A 23,292-nucleotide genomic window follows, 5' to 3' on the forward strand; every position below is an offset into this window, starting at 1 on the left:
GGAAGGTTTACACCTGACAAAATGTTTTATTTTGAAAGGTGGATTTGCAGTTTTTAACCAACACCACTTGAGCTACAATGGTAGTCCTGAAGCCAAGTTTGTCCTGCCACTGTTCTTGGATCGCAAAATAGATGTTGCTGTCTACTAATTCCATTTAACGTACCTGCCCTGGGTACAGTTTGTACCATAAACTACCGACTTATAGGTAAGTTAAATATACCAGTTGGGGTTATGCAAATTATGATAAAACGGAGAGAATAGCTATTTTACTACAGAGGAGCAGGGGTGAAGTGATCAGAGTTAAGCTTCCATAAAAAACAGATAGGGCAAAAATGTGGGTTTACCAAGCAAAATATGGTCTTTTTCTACATCTGCAGTAAAGAAAATGCCCCTTTATCAGCAAAAAGAAAGGTCTTCAGAACAATGTGACCATTACATGTTTTACAAAAAGGTCTTTTATCATTAAGAAATCAGGTCATCAAAGAGATGTAACATGTTGGTTCTGCAGAAAACAAAACACAAATGTATATCTTTTAGCCCATCAGGATCTATAGTACATTGAAGATATCAGCATAATTTAAAAGTGAGTTGTAATAATTTAATTAGGTTTCGACTGGGAAATAAATGTATCCTGGAATATGTTTTAGGGAGCTTCACACTACACAAACAACAACATAATAGAAGTTAATATAAGCAAGCCTAAACATCTCCACTGGACACTGTGAGAAGGAATCTTCTATGAATATGTTATTTTTAATGTGTCCAAATGTTTAAGTTCCCGGTAAGAAAAAGTCCACATATGCCTTTTCATGCGTTTCTAAGGAATCTATGCAATACCTCTACAGTCTAGTGTATGAGTCAATACCAAGTAGGTATATTTTTCAGTCGCTAAACCTCGTCATTTCTATGTCCATACAGAAAGCCTATTTTCTGGTCAAAATAAGCTGCGGATCAATGAGACATATTTAGTCTCTACATTGCACTGCTTCCCCTGCCTAGCTGGGGTTCCTTGTGAATACTGAGGCAGGTCCAGAATGTGTCTTCAATACAGTAATCATATAGTAAAATGTGGATAGAAATGATAATCAAAGTTTTAGGTTTTCACTGTATTTCAGATGTCTCATTCCAAGTAAAATCTGATACTTTTGAGCTACAAACGTTGATTTATAAATATGTAGGTTAAGCTATAGATGAAATTAACTTCTAGAATTGAGTGTAATATACTCGGGCCACAGGTCACACATTTTCAGTTGCACTATTAACTATAATGAATTAATTTAGCTGAAGGCACATGATAAAGATCCATTTGATGGAACCGGCTATACAAAGATAAACGCACATCTGAAAAACTCTAAATTAAATAAATAAAGGCATACTTTTAGCATGCTTGAAACAAAACATTACTTCACCTTCTTAAAAAGATTGCCATTGTTTTGAATATGTATTTTTAATTTTCATTTGCCTTTGCTTTTGCAGATACCATCCTATGAACAATGGATTCCACCACGAGTCCAGAGTCCAGTCAACAATGACCTGGTAAGATCAAAAGAAAAAGATAACAGCGGAAGTCTTTTTTACCTGCTCATTTATTATTTTTGGGATAGTTATATACTCCGTGATACATGTTCTCAACTTGCCAAATATGGACTCTTTACTAACACTTTGTGCTGGGTCCGCATCATACAAGTGACACAAACTGGTGCAATGTCTTGAATTGGAATTGACTTTCTAGCACAAAACTTGTTTTGCTCTGGAAGATGCCCTAAAGAAACGCAAAGTACCAATATGCATTACTTTGTGTCATGGGAGTGTACCATTGGTGGTACTGGTAATCCCATGCAACCACCCATGTTTTTGTAAGCAAATCCCTATCTGCTAAGGTAGACAGAGATTTTCTCAAAACATTTGTTTAAGTTTGCAAGTGGGCTGTAATGTACAGCATGCATACATAGCTAAAAATCTTTCTATGTCTGAGCATAGCATATCATACTGGAAGGCTGTGCTTCTGGTACCAAATCTATGCTAGATATCATGCACACACCCTTGCGGCATAATGCATTCTGACCTACAACCTTTCAGTTACTGCCTCCTGCATGTAATGAAAAATTGCTTTTTCCGTGACTGCTCAGCTGACAATACCGGCTTTTCAAAAAGCATCGATAGTGAAGTGAATGAAGAAATATTGCGATCAAGTGATATTTCTGTTGAGGTCTAATTTATCCAGATGTAGTGATTTCAAATGGTGAATCTAGATGGTTCTTTACTCTGGGGAACAGCACCTCAGTTATGAAGATATGTTCCACAGGGACAATCTTCTTGTCTGACAGCAAATGATCGGCATGCTTAAAATGACTGATTCCAGGTTGGTCATGTTTCTTATTAATTATTGCGGATTTCTTACTCATACTGCAGCTCTGGAGAATATTTATTGAGTGGCTTACGATTTCTTCTTTCAAGTCTTGTCATTGGCTTTTGTATCAAACAAATGCCACCAGCTGATCCACTTGTAGGGTTTTGTCCTATCACATAAATTCTTCCTATAGCATGCTTCTGACACACATTAAATACATACAAGTCACTTACCCTTAAATGTTCATACTGCAAACATCTTAGTTTCATATTGCCTGTGACTGTATTATGTAGTTCAGCTCAATATAACTTCAGGATAATATCTCAAAATAACAGGTATCAAAACATATTTTTCAATTGTATTTGTTGTACTTAAGACAATTTGCGTGGCTATTTCTTACTCACTTGATTGACCTTCAACATTATATCAAATTGGAGAGCAGAAGCAGAAAGTATAATATGTCAGGCAGATATGCACATTATGATCTGTTCCATACAATGTTACCTGTACAATTAAATGAAATTGCTATTTGATGAACCTGAAACTAATCACACTTGCTTAAAATGACCCTGAAGTGCTGCCTTGCCCGATTCACAAATGTAGGACATGTAGCAGACACTGCAGTGTCTGTGATTACAGTTTTAAACTGCCATGTGGACCTGGCAAAGGAACCCACATGGCAGGCCCAAACCTTCCCATTTTCAACAGGTAAGGCAGCCCTAAGGTAGGCTCAAGGTAGCTCCATTGGGCAGGATGTAGTGTATTAAAAAGAATGTACTGTTGTGTTTTACATGCCTTGATAGTGAAATACTGCTAATTTCATTTTTCACTATTGCAGGGACTATCTCTCCCATGGGTTATCATTGGAGCTACCTTGTAACCTCTTACAAGTGTAAATTTCAATTGAGAAGAGATGAAGATTTGGAGTTTGGGGTCCCTGTACTCACAATTTAGAAATAGACCCTTTAGTGAAGTTGGTCTTTGAATTGCACGTTTGAAAATAAAACTTTTAGACAGTGGGAATTTTCTTGCTTTACCATTCTGTGCCTCTGCTTGCCTGTGGAATCCACGTTTAGTTTAGACTGACAGTTGGGCCACACAAAGGGAGCTGATGGGGTTTCCTGAGTTAGAGTGGTGGGAGGAGTTGTCACTGACACCTAAATAGGGCTGTGCATGCCTACACACAAAGATATCACACCCCCCTGTAGTGTGTCTGGAGCCAGGTCAGGAAAAGACAGAGTCTTGTGCACTACAAAGACTTTCTATGACGTTTGCCTACTTCAAAGGCAGAAACTGGTATAAGCACTGGAGCTATGACACCATAACTTTAGAACATTACTGGATTAAGAGGAGATTTTTCCAAATCAAAGCGCTTGAGACGCTTTAGGAGGGAAAATGCCACTCTGCTTGTTGCTGTGCTGTGCTGCCCCACTGCTTCCTTTTCTGTCTTGGAGAGTGAAAGGACTGCACTTTTTTTCATCATCCTGCTTGCCAAGGTTCTCCAAGAGCTTGTGTGTGCTTGCCTCCTTTTAAGAAGTCTCAGGGCCATCAACGTATCACCTACAGCCCCTGAACACCTCTGCTGGGAGTTCTGCCCCGCCAAATGGTACCAATTCCAGTTCTGGACCCTTGGAAGTTCTTCTGTCATAAGAAGAGAAGAAAACCCACGCATCGACCTTTAGAACATGTTTTTCCCGCCGTAGTCTTGCAATGCGGTTGAACAACCAACACATCGCCGTGGTGCGGCAGAAGATTTATCAAAGTGCCTACCGTGTGGCCCAAAGATTGCCACAGCCTGAGTCCTGAGTAGGTTGTTCCCGGTGTCCGTGACACCCGCTCCAGCTTTGATGTAGGTCCTGCTGTGTGGCTGAAGAAATCAATGCATCACCTGCTCACAGATGGAAAATCGACGTAGGGCCTGTTTCGCCGCTGCAACACCAACCCAGCGCATCGGGATTTTTGAAGCATCGCACCTGTGCGTCAAGTTCTTCACCAACTTTGTCTAGCCGTAAGGACTCAAGGCCGCTTTTCTGGAGATCGACACAACACCTCCCCTCACAGTAAAGATCCGACACAACACCTCCCATGAGCTGCAGTTAGGAACCAACACATCACCTCCCCAGGCAGTAAGGAACAGGCACATCACCTCCCCTTGGAGAAAGGAACCGATGCATTGCTTTGCTTTTCCGGTGCCTCACCTCACCTCCCGTGTGCCTGTTTTTGTCTTTGTGATAAAATTTCCGAATCCGTAGTTTTTGATGCCTGAACTATTTTGAACCTTTTAGTATTAAATTGGTTTTATTAACAAAATACAGAGCAAGAAAAAACCTTGAACCTTTTAAAAGTATCTTGTATCTTGGCTTATGGTAGTTAGATTTTTGTTGTTTTATTCAGATAAATATTGGTTATTTTACTAAACTAGTGTTGTGTCCTTCTGTAGTATTTTCACTATGTTACTGTGCGTTTATGTACAAATACATTACACATTGCCTCTGAGATAAGCCTGACTGCTTGTGCCATGCTACCAAGGGGTTGAGCAGGGGTTACCTTGGGTGTGTAACCCCCTTGGCCTGACTAGAAGGAAGGGTCCCTACTAGGACAGGGTGCGAGCCACTGCCAACTAGAGACCCACATTTCTAACTCTGCAATTTTAATGTGCATCAAAATGATATCAGTTGTTTGCTTGCTCGTCCATTGACAAATGTCCTTTCATCTCTGAACCTATCCCAGTTGGTCACTTCCCTTACCGAATCAGCTGGCCACATTTCATTTGCTCAAGCATTCTCTCTCTAATGGTAGATTCATCTTGACCCAGGACCTGGTCTGGATTATCATAATTATGCCTTTCTCATTCATGTATCGATCAGAATGACTGCCTACTTCAATACAACTTAAACCTTCACAATCCTGGGTTATGATTGACATGCAAAATATTTTATGTAAATTTGTGTCCTCTAAGCTAAACTATGAAGGAGATATGGCAGAAGCTGTCAAACCCGCCAATCAATGGCTTTTAGCAGCAATTAATCAAATTGCTCCTCAGAAAAGTATAGCATTCCCAAACACTAACCCATTAGCTTGATTGTGTTCAGGCGATTTCATGACAGAAAAAAAGGAATTGTAAAAGATTAGTAAGAATTGGGATGAGAACATTTGATTTGGTGGATAAAAACATTCATAAAACAGCTATTAAAAAATGTCATAATATTTGGAAAACCCAAGCCCAATGCTCTTAACAAATTCTCTCAGCTATTAATGTCCCTAGAGAAATCCTCATAATAGTACAATCTATTTTTGCTCGCATGGCTTGGAATTGGATGATTACTCCATCAGCTGAATTGTCTGAAAGTGTGTCTCTAAACATAGAATTGAGACAATTTCTGCTGAATTTTAGACCTTTGCAGTTAATTCTGAATCTATGAAGGCTTCTTTCAACAGTTTCCCAGCTGTCTACCTCTGCAGCACATTTCCCCTTAGCAAAGTTTAATTCGATCACACTGGGAGAATTTGCACAGTCAATGCTTTAACTGTGGTATTGGTTCACCTTTATATCCTTTCACTCCAAACATCTTAGTCAAAGCATTGCCAGCAGTTAACCCACTTTTGAAATACTTGTTCAATTGATCTTTCAATTATGCAGGTGATAGAAAAAAGCTAAAACAATGCCCATGTGGTTCCGTCCTAAAAAAAGCAGACGTGGATCCCATGGATGTGGCATACTAAAGGCCTATATCATTACTTATAGCTGCTTCTAAAGTGCTGGATAAATTGGTAAATGGTCAGCTCTCTCACTACCTTGACACACAGGACACGCTTCTTATCACCCAATCTGGTTTCAGACCAAGATTTAGAACAGAATCAGCACTTTCAGAGGTGTCGGAATTTAATAAGATGAGTTTACATCAAGGTAAATCTTCTGTCTTTGTGTTGCTAGATATTTCCGGCTAGGGGTCAGTGGAACTCACAGAGTTTCATAAAAATGTGTTGAAAGTGTGCATGTGGCTTTGCTTGCACTGCAATTTAGTAGCAGTAGCATGAGCAGCGCTGACAAATCAGTGCGAACTGCACCATGCGGTGCGCTAGAGAACACCACCATTCATGTTGATTTTGCTGCATCTTGAGTAGAAAATGTGCTTGAGCCGCATCAAATCTACTGGAGAAGCAGCCCTCTGACCATGACTGAACATTCACATTTCTGGAGCCTCGCAGTAAAAAATGCCTCTATGTGGTGACTGGCAGAATTTGTCTGGAACTCCACATTATAATGTGAAGTTGCCAAATTCCACCAATTCCCCTGGCGGAATGAAACATTTCACCTGTCTCTAATTTCAGGAGCCTTTGATACTGTGTCTCTCTCCGTTCTACTGCAACACTCAGTTAACTTTCGAGTTTGCGATTTGGCACTGATGCCAGACAGTCCACCTCACTTTTATTCTCCTTCTACTGAGCCATTGAGACACAGATTCCCGCAGGGTTCTTCTTGGAACTCAATGATGATTAGCGCTTATTTGGCCATTATCGCTCCATCATCCAGTCTTTCAGCATCAAAGTGGTGTCATAGGTGGACGATACACAACTCATGTTTTCCTACCAAAAAACCTAATGATGAGCTTCAAAAAACCTTCTAACCACCCACGTTAATTCCACAGAAAACCTAGGTCTCAAATTTTATAGTAGTCTCTTCTTTCTTCTGAAAGTTGAGATAGTGCCTACTGCTTGCTCCTCATGCTTGTAGTCTTTAAAAAATCATTAAAATTGTCTCCAATAACATCTGTAATACTGTTCTCCATTCACTAATCATTGGAAGGTTAGATAATGCAAATGCTGTATATCTGGATGTGCCTCTCTATCTGGTTTGGTCATTTCATGTACTACAAAATGCAACAGCCAGCCTCCTACCTAATATTCTATGGCAGCAATTAATCACACCACATTTGATGAGGTTACATTGGCTTCCGGTACACAAGTGGATCCACTTTAAATGCCTGATGTTGATTTTTAGATCTCCCATAAAAAAGGCACCAAATATCTGATAAACAGACTCTGTCACGATCAACCTAACAGACAGCATTGGTACTCCTGTTAACAATTATGAAAGTCAGTAGGACTCAAAAAGGACGCCCTTGTTCCTTGCTGGCCTCCAATCTGTGGAATGAACTACCATTGTGCCTACAAACCTTCTGAACGTGGGGGGCATATTTTAAAACAAATGTTGGAGCGCGGTGTTACGCCAAATTTGGCAAGGCAGCGCTCCGACATTTTTAAAACGCTGGGATGCACCGTAGTCACAAAAATACAACGCACCCTTGTGTTTCCCCTAGCAATGGTGCTAAAAAAGCTGCCTAAGGCCAGCGCAGGCCCCCTGCCGCCATGTTGCAAGAGTGCCTGCATTGCCGGTGGAATTGTTTATGTGCAGGAAGGGACACCTTCCTGCACATAAACAATTAATAATGGCAGTTTGCTCTTTCTATGTATGCTGCAGAATGCAGCACACATAAAAGGAGCAAAGAAATTAATATTTCTGCTCATAATGACATTCTAAGACCAGTTATTCCCTGATCTTAGGTCAGAGGACTGTGGTAGAGAGGGGCACATTTACAAGGTGGCGTTAAGCCATGTAAAGTGGCCTAGCGCCACCTTGTAAAGATGAGGAATGCCGCTCTGCCACTGGAGCGTCATAAAAAGTGATCCTCCAGTGGTGTTAAGGGCTTGTAGATATGCACCTTGGTTTTTAAAAAACTTGGATACTTCAAATGTATTCTTACTGTGTCCGATTTACTTACTTTGCACAAGTACACTCTTTTGGGCGGCTGTTGTGCCATGTACATTTTCATTCCTTCAATCATTCAAAGCATTCAAAATCAAATCCAAATCCAATCTATGAAACTCTTGTTTATTCTAAAGAAGCCATATGTGTGCTATGTTTGACCATGTAACATTACAACAAAATAACTTCATGGGGCTGATTCACGAAATAATTCATGAAAATGGTAAGTAGAACTATAAGCGTATTCTTACATGGCTTTGTGAATAGGCCCTGAAACTTTCAACTCCCTATTAATCAAATTGAAAAGGGGGCACAGCCTTTCTATTTGTACTAATTACAAATGAATATACCTTACATGTTCCCATTTTTTCCTATTAGGATGGTTTGGAACCAATTCACAAATGCTTGTAATGGTTATTAAAAGAGAACTTTAGGAGTGATACTTTACATACACCAAAATGCCTTTTTGAATAGGCTACATTGTATTTCAGATCACCATTTAGATTCTCCACAGTGCACACACCTTCATAGGCACATAATTCCATACATACAAGGCATTCTTACCTAAAACACAAAAAATAAGCTTTGCACAAACTTTGGGGGGTATTCTCAAGAACGTGTGATAATTATCGCAAAATTAGCTTAACGCAACTGTGCACATCACTGTCTATCACGACAAAATAACACTGTGTTAAAGTTGTATTCCCTACCCGGTGGCACTATGCAATAGTATCAGGATAACGTGCCAAATCAATGCGCAAAAATCAATCCGACGCCGAAAAAATTCGAAACACAAACGTGAAAAAAGTTGCGATGCCCCAAATGGCGATACAAAAATCAGCGACAACCAGCGACAGGCCTGCAATTCCCACGCGTCATGCGGGAAAATGCACTATAAAAGCAACAAAAAAAACACACCAAAAACAAATCAAACTGTGTAGCACCATGGATGTACCTGGACCGAGTGCAGAGGACAAGCGGAACCCCACAAGTCTCATGGAGGACTAGCCAGGAACTCTGTGTTTGGGGAAGGGCAAGGAGAATAAGAAGAGGAAGAGGAATACGGGGTTCAGTCCGCAGGAAGACTGGATCATCGTCACGGAGGTGATAGGACACTACCAACAACTGTTTGTCAGCTCCACTGCAACATTGGCAACACAAACGGAAATATGGCAGTCCATTGTGAACAAACGTGAATGCAGTCGGAGTGTTGAGGAGGTCAATGGAGGAGGTCAAAAGGCACTGGCATGATGTGCAAAGCCAAACCAACGGAAACTCGCTGCCAACAGGAAGGCAGCAAAGGCGACAGGAGGTAGGAGTCCTGCGCCGCAGGAGGAGCTGGATGAGCTGGAGGAAATGGTGGCCACAGTCATCAGTGTGGAGATGGTGCAAGGAGTTGGGAGCCCAGACACAGCTCGACATCACCTGACCCAACAGCAACAGGGTGAGTAACGACCAGTGACTGGGGGGACGGAGGGAGATGGGCACAATGGCATACATGCACAATCATGTGTAGCACACTGCACACGCACAATGATTGTGGAACATGTCCTTGATACCCTTTGCTCATTGCAGCACACAGAGAAACACTAAGTAGGCTCCCGTCCACTATGTGCACAAATGGGCCCCCCTCCCTATGACCAATCCCACAACCTACCCATGCACATGTGCCGAATCCAGCAAAGCAGCGGCTCTGTGAGCCACACTGACAATGCAAGTGACACCACATGACCAATAGCATGGCTGCAGCCAAAATACATGACATGTACAATGCGTCAACATACATGGAACACACTGTGAACCTGTATCTCCCCTTTACATTGCAGATGGACAATCAACACCTCCTGCAGAGCAGACCGGACATCTCTTCAGTGATGATGAAGAGGATCCCCTGGCCATCTGCTCCGACACCTCCCAACGGGTCGTAGGTAGCCTCTGCCCCCCACCTCCAGGAACAGGTCAGCCCAGCTGCATCAAGGTGACCCCACCCCCTGCACAGACCACACAGCAGGAAGCACACACCACCAGGCTTGGCTCATAGGACCCCCGACCAACACATAGCATTCCAACGCAGTGTGTTAGGGTGCCAGGAGAAGATGGCTGATCAGCTGCGGGTGAGGCAAGAACTGTCTAGTCAGACAGGCTCCAGCGATGACAGCACAGAGTTGCATAGATGCGGAGGACAATGGAGACCATGGAGCCGATGCAGGCTGGAAGTATGGCTGCCACGGCTGAACACCAGAGAGTTGTAGCTGGGATCTTCCATGCCCTGCAGATCCTCGTCTTGCTATTGCTGCCACAGATGACTGGCACTGGACCTTCGACACACACATCTCCGCCCCCTGATGTGTCATTGGCACACGGTGATGCAGCACTACCACCTTTGCCCCATGATGTGTCAGTGGCCCACAGTGATGCAGCCATAACACCACCACACACACACCTGACACACCAGGCAAAGAAGACATATTAGACGAGTAAGATGTGGATGGTAATGACTGTGTGAGGAAGGAGGAAGTAGCATCCATCCTGTCATATGGCCTGTCCCTGCCTGATTCAGCCCTATGCATCGTGCCCTGGAACAACACCTTCCCCTGTCCCCCGAAACACTCTGAGACATTCACCTGGACCCCCACATGGACTGCCATATCTGCTCTGGTTACCAATGACACAGCTATCCGACTGTGGGCTGAACTCTTCCTCTCCTGATTGACTTTTCATTCCCCAAAGGACTTTGGTTGGCCCTCCACTGGGCAACCATGTAATGTGGGGTTGGCATGGCCATGGACTGCTCCAGTTTTGACACTCCACAGAATTTGAATAAAACATTCCAAATCACACAGATGTGTCATGTCTATGTTCAATCAAGTACAAAAGTATGGATAAATGTAGGGACAGTAATTGCACTAAAAAGTACACCCTGGGAAATGACATCAATGCACATGTTTGACCCTGACCCACATGGCCAATTAGATGACTGTAAAGGTGTGAACTAACTGTGGCCTCATTGCACATGAACAACAATCTTGCAACCCCCCAAAGTAGCCTCAGGTCCATGTCTTAAATAGGGCTGTGTGTAAAAATGTCAAATTCTGTAGCAGCCCTAAAGTAGTGTCCCCATCTCATGTGACAACAGAACATCTCGTCGCATACCTACTCACAAACATCTGTGTGGACACAGCCTGTTTTGATGGATCACATTGATCCACATGGCAAGAAGTTGGACACCATACTAACATTGCTGTAGACACGTAAGAGCACACGTCTACCAGCAACTCTCCCAACCACAATGTCTGGCTCAAAGAGGTGGAGCTGGCAATAAGGACTCATCCCCAATGGAAATGTGTCAGTCAGTCCTTCCCTGTGTACGGACAATGCTCATGGAGGCACACGATTTGTCATTCTAATCAACACTCATCACAGTTGAACACAAGTTAAGTTGCATAGACTTTATTAGCATGTGCGTGTCAGTTCGGGCATGACAGGGGTCACAACATGCAGCCCAATGCTTAAGACACGTACAGGCAGCATAGGAACATGTCAAGGTGCAAGAAATCAAGAGGCAAAAATGAACACCAATCATTGCGGATGGCAACGGTCTCAGCCCACCTTGCCTTGCTCGACGAGTCATGTGATGTTTGGCGTCTGCTCATTGCTTCGCGTCAGGGGACACGACTCATACCACATGGGATCTTCATAGTGCTGCACCACCGGACTGCGCCGACTGTCTGTTCTGCTTACAGTGAGCAGGTGAAAGGGTCCAACAAGGTCACATGTCGTACCACATTGCCATGTCTGTACGCTCCCTCCAGCAGTATGTCAGATTTAGGAACGTTCCCAAACAACGTTGTGCAGCTCCGCCCATTGGACTGCATTACCTTCACAGGTGTGTGTCAACGCGCGTACGTGCATGCACATGCATTCTGAGTCCAGGCGAATTCAGACATGTCCACTGTTGTGGAGGGACATATGACCATTCCTCCGAGATGTAACAAGGTGTTGGGAGCTGTGCTCTGGGCTACAATCAGTTTTGGTTGCAGGAAGGTAGTTACTCGTCCATGCATGTGAGCGCAGCTTCATGGGCAATCAGTTCAAAGAGTACGTCGTTGTCGAGTTCAAGGAACACGAGGGAGAGCCAAACCATTAACTGGTCCGGATAGCTGTGCTCCATAAACACCGTTTCACCAATCCACAACACAACCCAATAGGGGAGCGCCTCAATGTGGTCACTACACACGAGCAATTGTGCAATCTCCCATCCCCAACTGCTAGCACATACGCCAAATACCAAGGCATCCCATGCACAGGTATCACGGTTGCACTTCTGGTCGTGGGCCACCAGGGGGCGCACACACAAGTCATAATCCAGTTCAGCTACCGTTGTGTTGGATAGGCAGACATCCATGGACCACTCAAATGAGCATGATCGACAGTGGAACCAGGGCTAGACGCAGGTGACGTATGCAAGACGGAAGCTCAGACGGTAACTGATGCGCAACACTGCCAGTGGCAGTGATCCCAACAGATGCAGCATACGTGCACGGTACAGTTCCACGTGACAGGTGTTGTGCATGTGTCCGGGAGGCCTACCATTGTGTTTGCTGGTCTCGTAGAGCAGGCACTCTCTGACCTGCGGCAGTTTTGTGGATGATATGCCAGCTCAGAGCAATGAGTCGTATGTGTGTGCAAAGTTGGACGTATGGGTTGTTTTTTACTTATGTGTCAAGGGCATCCAATGCAGGTGTACCTCAAGCGGGGACACATGTGTGTGGGGTGTGGACACGTTGGTCTTTCATTAGCCCAGTTCGTGGTGTGTGAGTCATCAAAATTTGGTATGGTATCTCTCTCAGGGGGTGCCAGCCGCATTCAGGACCAAGGTCGGAGGTTCAGATGTCCTTCTGCCTTATGTTTTGAGACAAAGGAGCTTTCATACCTAATTTTAGTCTGACTACTGCTTGCATTTTTTAAATGTGATGTGGCCTTCAAGCTGCAATTGATGCCAGACCTTAGACTTATGGTGCACCAATAGCGATACACACACAACAGTTGGCATTTATGAGCCAAGAGCCCGATTGGCCTTGCGCTCCTTGTACAATCTCTCTCTTTCTCTCTATCTCTCCCTCTCCCTCTCTCTCTTTCTCTCTCTCCCTTTCTCTCCCTCTCTCTCTTTCTCTCCCTCCCTCCCTCTCTTTCTCTCTCTCTCTCCGTCTCTTTCTCTCTCTTTCTCTCTCTCCCTTTCTTTCTCTCTTTCTCTCTCTCCCTCTCTCTCCCTCTCTCTCTTTCTCTCGCTCCCTGTCTTTTGATGGGTGCATGACACACCTTCATATCTTAACCCATTCAGCACGGCGCAAATTCCTGCGCTGTGCTGAACGTTCCATTGGGCCTATGGAACCATGACGGAACGGTTCCGTCATGAGCACAGGCCAACCGACGCTCATGACGGAACCGTTCCGTCATGAGCATGGAAGGGGTTAAATTTTGTCTTGCAGGCTGTGACTTGCAGATTGTCCAGGGATGACCCGCCATGACTCTTCCAAATAGTCAAATTCGATTGTGATATTTTGTTTGGACTTTCAATGGTGAATGAATGAGTCTCCTTTATCTGACCACATATGAATGTTAGTTGTTGTAAATGTGCAACATCAGGCAAATGATTTTGTCCATGATTTCGTTAAGTAGATGTGCAATATCTTGGTGCGGGGTGTGGTGGGTGCCTGGGGTAGGGCCCGACGGGGGGAGGGGTGAGTGGTGGGGGTCCTGGGGTGGTGGTGATGGGTGTTGTGGCCCTCTTGGGTGTCCGAGCTGCATGATCAGTGGTTCCATGGCATCTGTTGTTCTTCAGGTGTGACTCTGGGCTGGGCTCCCTTTTATGGTGCAGGTTGTTGTCCGACTTTACACCAGGTAAAAGCAGGTGTTAAATTCCTGCGGCTAACGTGCCTTATCACGTGTTTTGTGATCTTATCGCAGTTCTGGCTGGTCGTTGAGAATGTTGTGACGTGGTATTCTCGCAGCTTTTTGCACGGGAACGCTTACTCTGCATATCATTAGCGTTAGTTGCATGGGTCATCTGTGGCGATGTATTTTGCGGCTGCTATTGCAGGGGAACTGGTAATATCGACTGTTAGCACCAGCTTGAAAATGGGGTGCTAAGTTTATCACCACTTTGGCTCAGATAAAGTGCCGATAACGCGGCCATAAGTCCTTGAGAATAAGCCCCTTACTCTCTTGGGGGCAAATTCTTACAAGCCAATTCACGCCTCGCTCGCCCATATATTGCTTCTCACATTAGCAGCTTTAAAGAAAAAATACTTCTCGTTAGTTTAAATATAACATACTGCAAAAATGCAACCATAATAAACATTAATTGTTTTATTTAAAGGACTTTGTGAGCTGGATTCCATATAATTGGAGCTCACCTTATAACTCTTTTAGAAAAACTCAATTAACTCAAACTCTATGTTTCCCCTGTATCACAAAGGAAATTACTGACTACCGCGTTTAAGAAACAGCTTTTCTGTTTTTAATCCGAAATGTGTTACACCTGAAAAAATCTTCAGCTGTTATCTACATATGCCTAGTGTAAAATTGGTTTGATGCTTTCCCTCCCCCTTTCATACTGCAAACTACTTTTTTCCATTGAATATCAGACCGTAATCAGAGAGAGAAAAAATTAAGGTAAAAGACAGTTCTCCTGTTTAGAGACATCTGTTTCTTCAGAAGGGTGTAGCTGATTTCCTTCTTCAGGTATTCTTAGGACCTCCTCAGCCAGTAGTCCAGGAGGAATAAATGTCTCAACAGATCATTGTAGCAGAACACTATCTGGAGCTTTTCCTACTGTCAATAAATAGCCCTATTTGTCAGTCCAATCTGCCAGATGTGGAATAAATAAATGGAAAATATCCACTTGTGGCATAGATTTTGGTCCTAACGCATTTTTATATTTCCTCTCTCTCAGGTTACTTTTTTCCTATGGGAAATTCCAGAGCACGTCTGCAACACGCTGACCTTAAATGTCTGTTCTTCAGGGTGTTGACGGGCACAGCTAAATAATGTTTGAGAGCTCAAATAAGGAAGCATGGTTTATGTGCAGACATGATTCAAACTTGCCTCGATAAAAGGTTATACTTTTACACATTATTAGGACTGCTGCATATTTTCCTCCTCTCCTAAGAGACCATAATGCTGTTGTTGCCAGTATTTTAGCTCTCCTGGAGAAAAATATGCAGCCTAAGCATACGTAATCATAAATTACAGGAATTTAACTTTCCACTGGATTAGGGTCTTCCGCGGTTTTGTTAGCACAGTGCCTCACGTGAAAAAAATATATTGAATACAAATGTCAGCTTTGCTTTACATCTTTACTGTAAGTTCTAGCACACTGTACATTAAGTTTCTTTGTTCTGAAAAATGGGCTTTAGAAAAGCCAGCAGTTCTGACTTGCATTTTGAGACCTGAGTAAACTTTGTTAACAAAACAAAAAATGATTGCTTTCTGTATGCAATACTTGTTTAAGATAAATAATTTAATGTAGAGATTCAGGGCCGGATTTACTAGAGTTTAGCGTGACATTTTGAGTGACGCAAAGAGGTGCAAAGTCCTGTAGACCTTTTCAATGTCACGCAAAACCTGTTTGGCGTCACATCCACATAGCTGCGTGATGCAAAATAGCGCTGGTGTTGTTTTGCATGGAAAACATGCAAATCCATGCGAAGTGGACATAATTGGGTGTTTCCCACGCAAAAATGATGTTTCAAACCAGCTGTAATCATATTTACTAAAGTAACGCAAATCTTCTTGAGGAAGCGCATGAGGGATTTGCGTGAAAATATGGTGCAAGTATAAAGCAGGGGCAAAAGAAGCCTTAGCAGAACAAGCAGAGACTGTGAAAGGACTAACACTGGAGAAATTGACCAGAGGGTACCGAAATGGAGATAGTGATTTTTATTTTTTATTTTTTATTCCTCATTCTGCAATAGAGTGTATTTGGAGTTATCTGCTTTCCGATCCTTTACAGCCCCTGAAATTGGGGTATCTCGCCATACATGTTTTCAGAGTAGGGTCCCCTTACGCCCGTAACACTTTCAATAATTTTCAAACGCAGTGGGGGAGCTGACCACCTTGGCCACTCACACAAGTATCATGCTTGTAAGTTTATTGCCATTGCATAATCATTGGAAATGAGTAGGCCTTAATGTGTTTGTGTTCTAAGTCTCCCAGTAAATTAACAAACTTGGAATCTTCCCAAATCTCCCAAAAGTTATATTTCCTGCTGGGTTTCCCTTTCCTGTCCCACTTATTTATTTTATTTATGGAGGCCTCCCATTCTAAGTGTGTGGGGGGGACTGGTCTTATCCACTTAATACAAAGTTCCCTTTGTGCAACCAGAATCAATATAAACAACAAATTCTCTTCCTTTCTTGTTAAGGATGTTACCCCCTCTTGCCTACTGACCCCAAAAATAACAAGATCCATACTTACTGCAATTGGTCTTCTCAGTACCGTTTCTAAGCTTTTACTTACTTCCTGCCAGAAGCCATCAAGCTGGGGGCACTGCCAGAACATATGCACGTCATCTGCGCTTAGTAGTCCACACTTGTGACAGGTTCTTGTGTTAGGACCACCAAATTTAGATAGACGCTTCGGCGTCCAGTAGGCTCTGTGAGAAGTAAAGAAGTGATTTCTCCTTAGTGTAGCGGATTTCACAATAGACCAGCATTTGCTCATGGATACTTGCCTCAGATTTTGGAGGTACAGCGATGGTAGATCCTTCCCCCAGATCTTTTCCGGAATCAGGAAGTCCTCCTCCCTGGCTTCAATCAGTGCCCAGTACCATAGTGCAATCTCTTTTTTCTTTGGGGGATTCTTTATCATGGATGTTTCTAGGGTTTTATTTCCCGTGCTCTTCTCCTCCAATGTTTTTGCCCAACTAATGAGCTGATTAAATTTAAACTTTGAGAGGGATGCATTTGTATTCGCAAACAGAATCTCCCAATCTATTACGGTGTTGTTAACTAATAACTGGCCCCATACTTGGAAACCTATAGTGGCCAAAATCGATTCAGAAAAGGGGGTGGTGATGAACAGAGTGTTCGAATTAAGCAGACCACTCTTACCCAGTCCAAAGATCAGGGCTTGATCCATCACCGTTATTTATCTCACTGGACCATCCCAGCTCAGAACCTGGCTATATGCAAATCAGTCTGTCCCTGGCCCAGTGCATCATGGGAACAGGGCAGACTAAACTACCAAGCTAATTCTTCACCAGAAAGGAGACAAGCTACCGGTGACCGGTTTCTGGCATTTCAGCCGTCTTCGGCCCGGCTTGCTTGAATCTTGATGGTGCAGTGAGAAAGGGACTCATGTCTGAGTATACCCTGCCACACCTATAGTGGCCAAAATTGATTCAGAAAAGGGGGTGGTGATGAACAGAGTGTCTGAATCAGACTAATTTGCATATAGCCAAGTTCTGAGCTGGGATGGTGCAGCGAGCTAAAAAACGGTGATGGATAAAGCCCTGATCTTTGGACTGGGTAAGAGTGGTCTGCTTAATTCAGACACTCTGTTCATCACCACCCCCTTTTCTGAATCATTTCTGTCCACCATAAGCGTGGAAGGGTATACTCAGATGTGAGTCCCTAGCTCATTACACCATCAGGATTCAAGCAAGCCGGGCCGAAGACGGCTGAAATGCCAGAAACTGGTCCCCGGTAGCTTGTTTCCTTCCCAGTATAAGAATTGGCTTGTTAGTTTGGTCTGCCCTGTTCCCATGATGCACTGGGCCAGGGTCAGACTAATTTGCATATAGCCAAGTTCTGAGCTGGGATGGTGCAGTGAGCTAAAAAACGGTGATGGATAAAGCCCTGATCTTTGGACTGGGTAAGAGTGGTCTGCTTAATTCAGACACTCTGTTCATCACCACCCCCTTTTCTGAATCATTTTTGTCCACCATAAGCGTGGAAGGGTATACTCAGATGTGAGTCCCTAGCTCATTGCACCATCAGGATTCAAGCAAGCCGGGCCGAAGACGGCTGAAATGCCAGAAACCGGTCCCCGGTAGCTTGTTTCCTTCCCAGTATAAGAATTGGGTTGGTAGTTTGGTCTGCCCTGTTCCCATGATGCACTGGGCCAGGGTCAGACTAATTTGCATATATCCAAGTTCTGAGCTGGGATGGTGCAGTGAGCTAAAAAACGGTGATGGATAAAGCCCTGATCTTTGGACTGGGTAAGAGTGGTCTGCTTAATTCAGACACTCTGTTCATCACCACCCCCTTTTCTGAATCATTTTTGTCCACCATAAGCGTGGAAGGGTATACTCAGATGTGAGTCCCTAGCTCATTGCACCATCAGGATTCAAGCAAGCCGGGCCGAAGACGGCTGAAATGCCAGAAACCGGTCCCCGGTCGCTTGTTTCCTTCCCAGTATAAAAATTGGCTTGGTAGTTTGGTCTGCCCTGTTCCCATGATGCACTGGGCCAGGGTCAGACTAATTTGCATGTAGCCAAGTTCTGAGCTGGGATGGTGCAGTGAGCTAAAAAACGGTGATGGATAAAGCCCTGATCTTTGGACTGGGTAAGAGTGGTCTGCTTAATTCAGACACTCTGTTCATCACCACCCGCTTTTCTGAATCATTTTTGTCCACCATAAGCGTGGAAGGGTATACTCAGATGTGAGTCCCTAGCTCATTGCACCATCAGGATTCAAGCAAGCCGGGCCGAAGACGGCTGAAATGCCAGAGAACGGTCCCCGGTAGCTTGTTTCCTTCTCAGTATAAGAATTGGCTTGGTAGTTTGGTCTGCCCTGTTCCTATGATGCACTGGGCCAGGGTCAGACTGTCTGTTCTGCTTACAGTGAGCAGGTGAAAGGGTCCAACAAGGTCACATGTCGTACCACATTGCCATGTCTGTACGCTCCCTCCAGCAGTATGTCAGATTTAGGAACGTTCCCAAACAACGTTGTGCAGCTCCGCCCATTGGACTGCATTACCTTCACAGGTGTGTGTCAACGCGCGTACGTGCATGCACATGCATTCTGAGTCCAGGCGAATTCAGACATGTCCACTGTTGTGGAGGGACATATGACCATTCCTCCGAGATGTAACAAGGTGTTGGGAGCTGTGCTCTGGGCTACAATCAGTTTTGGTTGCAGGAAGGTAGTTACTCGTCCATGCATGTGAGCGCAGCTTCATGGGCAATCAGTTCAAAGAGTACGTCGTTGTCGAGTTCAAGGAACACGAGGGAGAGCCAAACCATTAACTGGTCCGGATAGCTGTGCTCCATAAACACCGTTTCACCAATCCACAACACAACCCAATAGGGGAGCGCCTCAATGTGGTCACTACACACGAGCAATTGTGCAATCTCCCATCCCCAACTGCTAGCACATACGCCAAATACCAAGGCATCCCATGCACAGGTATCACGGTTGCACTTCTGGTCGTGGGCCACCAGGGGGCGCACACACAAGTCATAATCCAGTTCAGCTACCGTTGTGTTGGATAGGCAGACATCCATGGACCACTCAAATGAGCATGATCGACAGTGGAACCAGGGCTAGACGCAGGTGACGTATGCAAGACGGAAGCTCAGACGGTAACTGATGCGCAACACTGCCAGTGGCAGTGATCCCAACAGATGCAGCATACGTGCACGGTACAGTTCCACATGACAGGTGTTGTGCATGTGTCCGGGAGGCCTACCATTGTGTTTGCTGGTCTCGTAGAGCAGGCACTCTCTGACCTGCGGCAGTTTTGTGGATGATATGCCAGCTCAGAGCAATGAGTCGTATGTGTGTGCAAAGTTGGACGTATGGGTTGTTTTTTACTTATGTGTCAAGGGCATCCAATGCAGGTGTACCTCAAGCGGGGACACATGTGTGTGGGGTGTGGACACGTTGGTCTTTCATTAGCCCAGTTTGTGGTGTGTGAGTCATCAAAATTTGGTATGGTATCTCTCTCAGGGGGTGCCAGCCGCATTCAGGACCAAGGTCGGAGGTTCAGATGTCCTTCTGCCTTATGTTTTGAGACAAAGGAGCTTTCATACCTAATTTTAGTCTGACTACTGCTTGCATTTTTTAAATGTGATGTGGCCTTCAAGCTGCAATTGATGCCAGACCTTAGACTTATGGTGCACCAATAGCGATACACACACAACAGTTGGCATTTATGAGCCAAGAGCCCGATTGGCCTTGCGCTCCTTGTACAATCTCTCTCTTTCTCTCTATCTCTCCCTCTCCCTCTCTCTCTTTCTCTCTCTCCCTTTCTCTCCCTCTCTCTCTTTCTCTCCCTCCCTCCCTCTCTTTCTCTCTCTCTCTCCGTCTCTTTCTCTCTCTTTCTCTCTCTCCCTTTCTTTCTCTCTTTCTCTCTCTCCCTCTCTCTCCCTCTCTCTCTTTCTCTCGCTCCCTGTCTTTTGATGGGTGCATGACACACCTTCATATCTTAACCCATTCAGCACGGCGCAAATTCCTGCGCTGTGCTGAACGTTCCATTGGGCCTATGGAACCATGACGGAACGGTTCCGTCATGAGCACAGGCCAACCGACGCTCATGACGGAACCGTTCCGTCATGAGCATGGAAGGGGTTAAATTTTGTCTTGCAGGCTGTGACTTGCAGATTGTCCAGGGATGACCCGCCATGACTCTTCCAAATAGTCAAATTCGATTGTGATATTTTGTTTGGACTTTCAATGGTGAATGAATGAGTCTCCTTTATCTGGCCACATATGAATGTTAGTTGTTGTAAATGTGCAACATCAGGCAAATGATTTTGTCCATGATTTCGTTAAGTAGATGTGCAATATCTTGGTGCGGGGTGTGGTGGGTGCCTGGGGTAGGGCCCGACGGGGGGAGGGGTGAGTGGTGGGGGTCCTGGGGTGGTGGTGATGGGTGTTGTGGCCCTCTTGGGTGTCCGAGCTGCATGATCAGTGGTTCCATGGCATCTGTTGTTCTTCAGGTGTGACTCTGGGCTGGGCTCCCTTTTATGGTGCAGGTTGTTGTCCGACTTTACACCAGGTAAAAGCAGGTGTTAAATTCCTGCGGCTAACGTGCCTTATCACGTGTTTTGTGATCTTATCGCAGTTCTGGCTGGTCGTTGAGAATGTTGTGACGTGGTATTCTCGCAGCTTTTTGCACGGGAACGCTTACTCTGCATATCATTAGCGTTAGTTGCATGGGTCATCTGTGGCGATGTATTTTGCGGCTGCTATTGCAGGGGAACTGGTAATATCGACTGTTAGCACCAGCTTGAAAATGGGGTGCTAAGTTTATCACCACTTTGGCTCAGATAAAGTGCCGATAACGCGGCCATAAGTCCTTGAGAATAAGCCCCTTACTCTCTTGGGGGCAAATTCTTACAAGCCAATTCACGCCTCGCTCGCCCATATATTGCTTCTCACATTAGCAGCTTTAAAGAAAAAATACTTCTCGTTAGTTTAAATATAACATACTGCAAAAATGCAACCATAATAAACATTAATTGTTTTATTTAAAGGACTTTGTGAGCTGGATTCCATATAATTGGAGCTCACCTTATAACTCTTTTAGAAAAACTCAATTAACTCAAACTCTATGTTTCCCCTGTATCACAAAGGAAATTACTGACTACCGCGTTTAAGAAACAGCTTTTCTGTTTTTAATCCGAAATGTGTTACACCTGAAAAAATCTTCAGCTGTTATCTACATATGCCTAGTGTAAAATTGGTTTGATGCTTTCCCTCCCCCTTTCATACTGCAAACTACTTTTTTCCATTGAATATCAGACCGTAATCAGAGAGAGAAAAAATTAAGGTAAAAGACAGTTCTCCTGTTTAGAGACATCTGTTTCTTCAGAAGGGTGTAGCTGATTTCCTTCTTCAGGTATTCTTAGGACCTCCTCAGCCAGTAGTCCAGGAGGAATAAATGTCTCAACAGATCATTGTAGCAGAACACTATCTGGAGCTTTTCCTACTGTCAATAAATAGCCCTATTTGTCAGTCCAATCTGCCAGATGTGGAATAAATAAATGGAAAATATCCACTTGTGGCATAGATTTTGGTCCTAACGCATTTTTATATTTCCTCTCTCTCAAGTTACTTTTTTCCTATGGGAAATTCCAGAGCACGTCTGCAACACGCTGACCTTAAATGTCTGTTCTTCAGGGTGTTGACGGGCACAGCTAAATAATGTTTGAGAGCTCAAATAAGGAAGCATGGTTTATGTGCAGACATGATTCAAACTTGCCTCGATAAAAGGTTATACTTTTACACATTATTAGGACTGCTGCATATTTTCCTCCTCTCCTAAGAGACCATAATGCTGTTGTTGCCAGTATTTTAGCTCTCCTGGAGAAAAATATGCAGCCTAAGCATACGTAATCATAAATTACAGGAATTTAACTTTCCACTGGATTAGGGTCTTCCGCGGTTTTGTTAGCACAGTGCCTCACGTGAAAAAAATATATTGAATACAAATGTCAGCTTTGCTTTACATCTTTACTGTAAGTTCTAGCACACTGTACATTAAGTTTCTTTGTTCTGAAAAATGGGCTTTAGAAAAGCCAGCAGTTCTGACTTGCATTTTGAGACCTGAGTAAACTTTGTTAACAAAACAAAAAATGATTGCTTTCTGTATGCAATACTTGTTTAAGATAAATAATTTAATGTAGAGATTCAGGGCCGGATTTACTAGAGTTTAGCGTGACATTTTGAGTGACGCAAAGAGGTGCAAAGTCCTGTAGACCTTTTCAATGTCACGCAAAACCTGTTTGGCGTCACATCCACATAGCTGCGTGATGCAAAATAGCGCTGGTGTTGTTTTGCATGGAAAACATGCAAATCCATGCGAAGTGGACATAATTGGGTGTTTCCCACGCAAAAATGATGTTTCAAACCAGCTGTAATAATATTTACTAAAGTAACGCAAATCTTCTTGAGGAAGCGCATGAGGGATTTGCGTGAAAATATGGTGCAAGTATAAAGCAGGGGCAAAAGAAGCCTTAGCAGAACAAGCAGAGACTGTGAAAGGACTAACACTGGAGAAATTGACCAGAGGGTACCGAAATGGAGATAGTGATTTTTATTTTTTATTTTTTATTCCTCATTCTGCAATAGAGTGTATTTGGAGTTATCTGCTTTCCGATCCTTTACAGCCCCTGAAATTGGGGTATCTCGCCATACATGTTTTCAGAGTAGGGTCCCCTTACGCC

The 23,292-nt window shown here is 44.0% G+C and overlaps 1 protein-coding gene across 2 annotated transcripts in view; it reads left to right on the forward strand.

The window, feature by feature from the left end:
• Positions 1-23,292, forward strand: part of SAMSN1 (SAM domain, SH3 domain and nuclear localization signals 1) — a 523,635-nt gene that overhangs the window by 136,590 nt on the left and 363,753 nt on the right. For both annotated transcript variants that reach the window (XM_086934054.1, XM_086934053.1), the window contains exon 7: positions 1,477-1,536. In XM_086934054.1, the coding sequence (XP_086790180.1) occupies positions 1,477-1,536 (60 nt within the window). The remainder of the gene's footprint in view (positions 1-1,476; positions 1,537-23,292) is intronic.

The sequence above is a fragment of the Lissotriton vulgaris genome, chromosome 8 (assembly GCF_964263255.1).
Source record: "Lissotriton vulgaris chromosome 8, aLisVul1.2, whole genome shotgun sequence".
In the NCBI taxonomy this organism is placed as follows: domain Eukaryota; kingdom Metazoa; phylum Chordata; class Amphibia; order Caudata; family Salamandridae; genus Lissotriton; species Lissotriton vulgaris.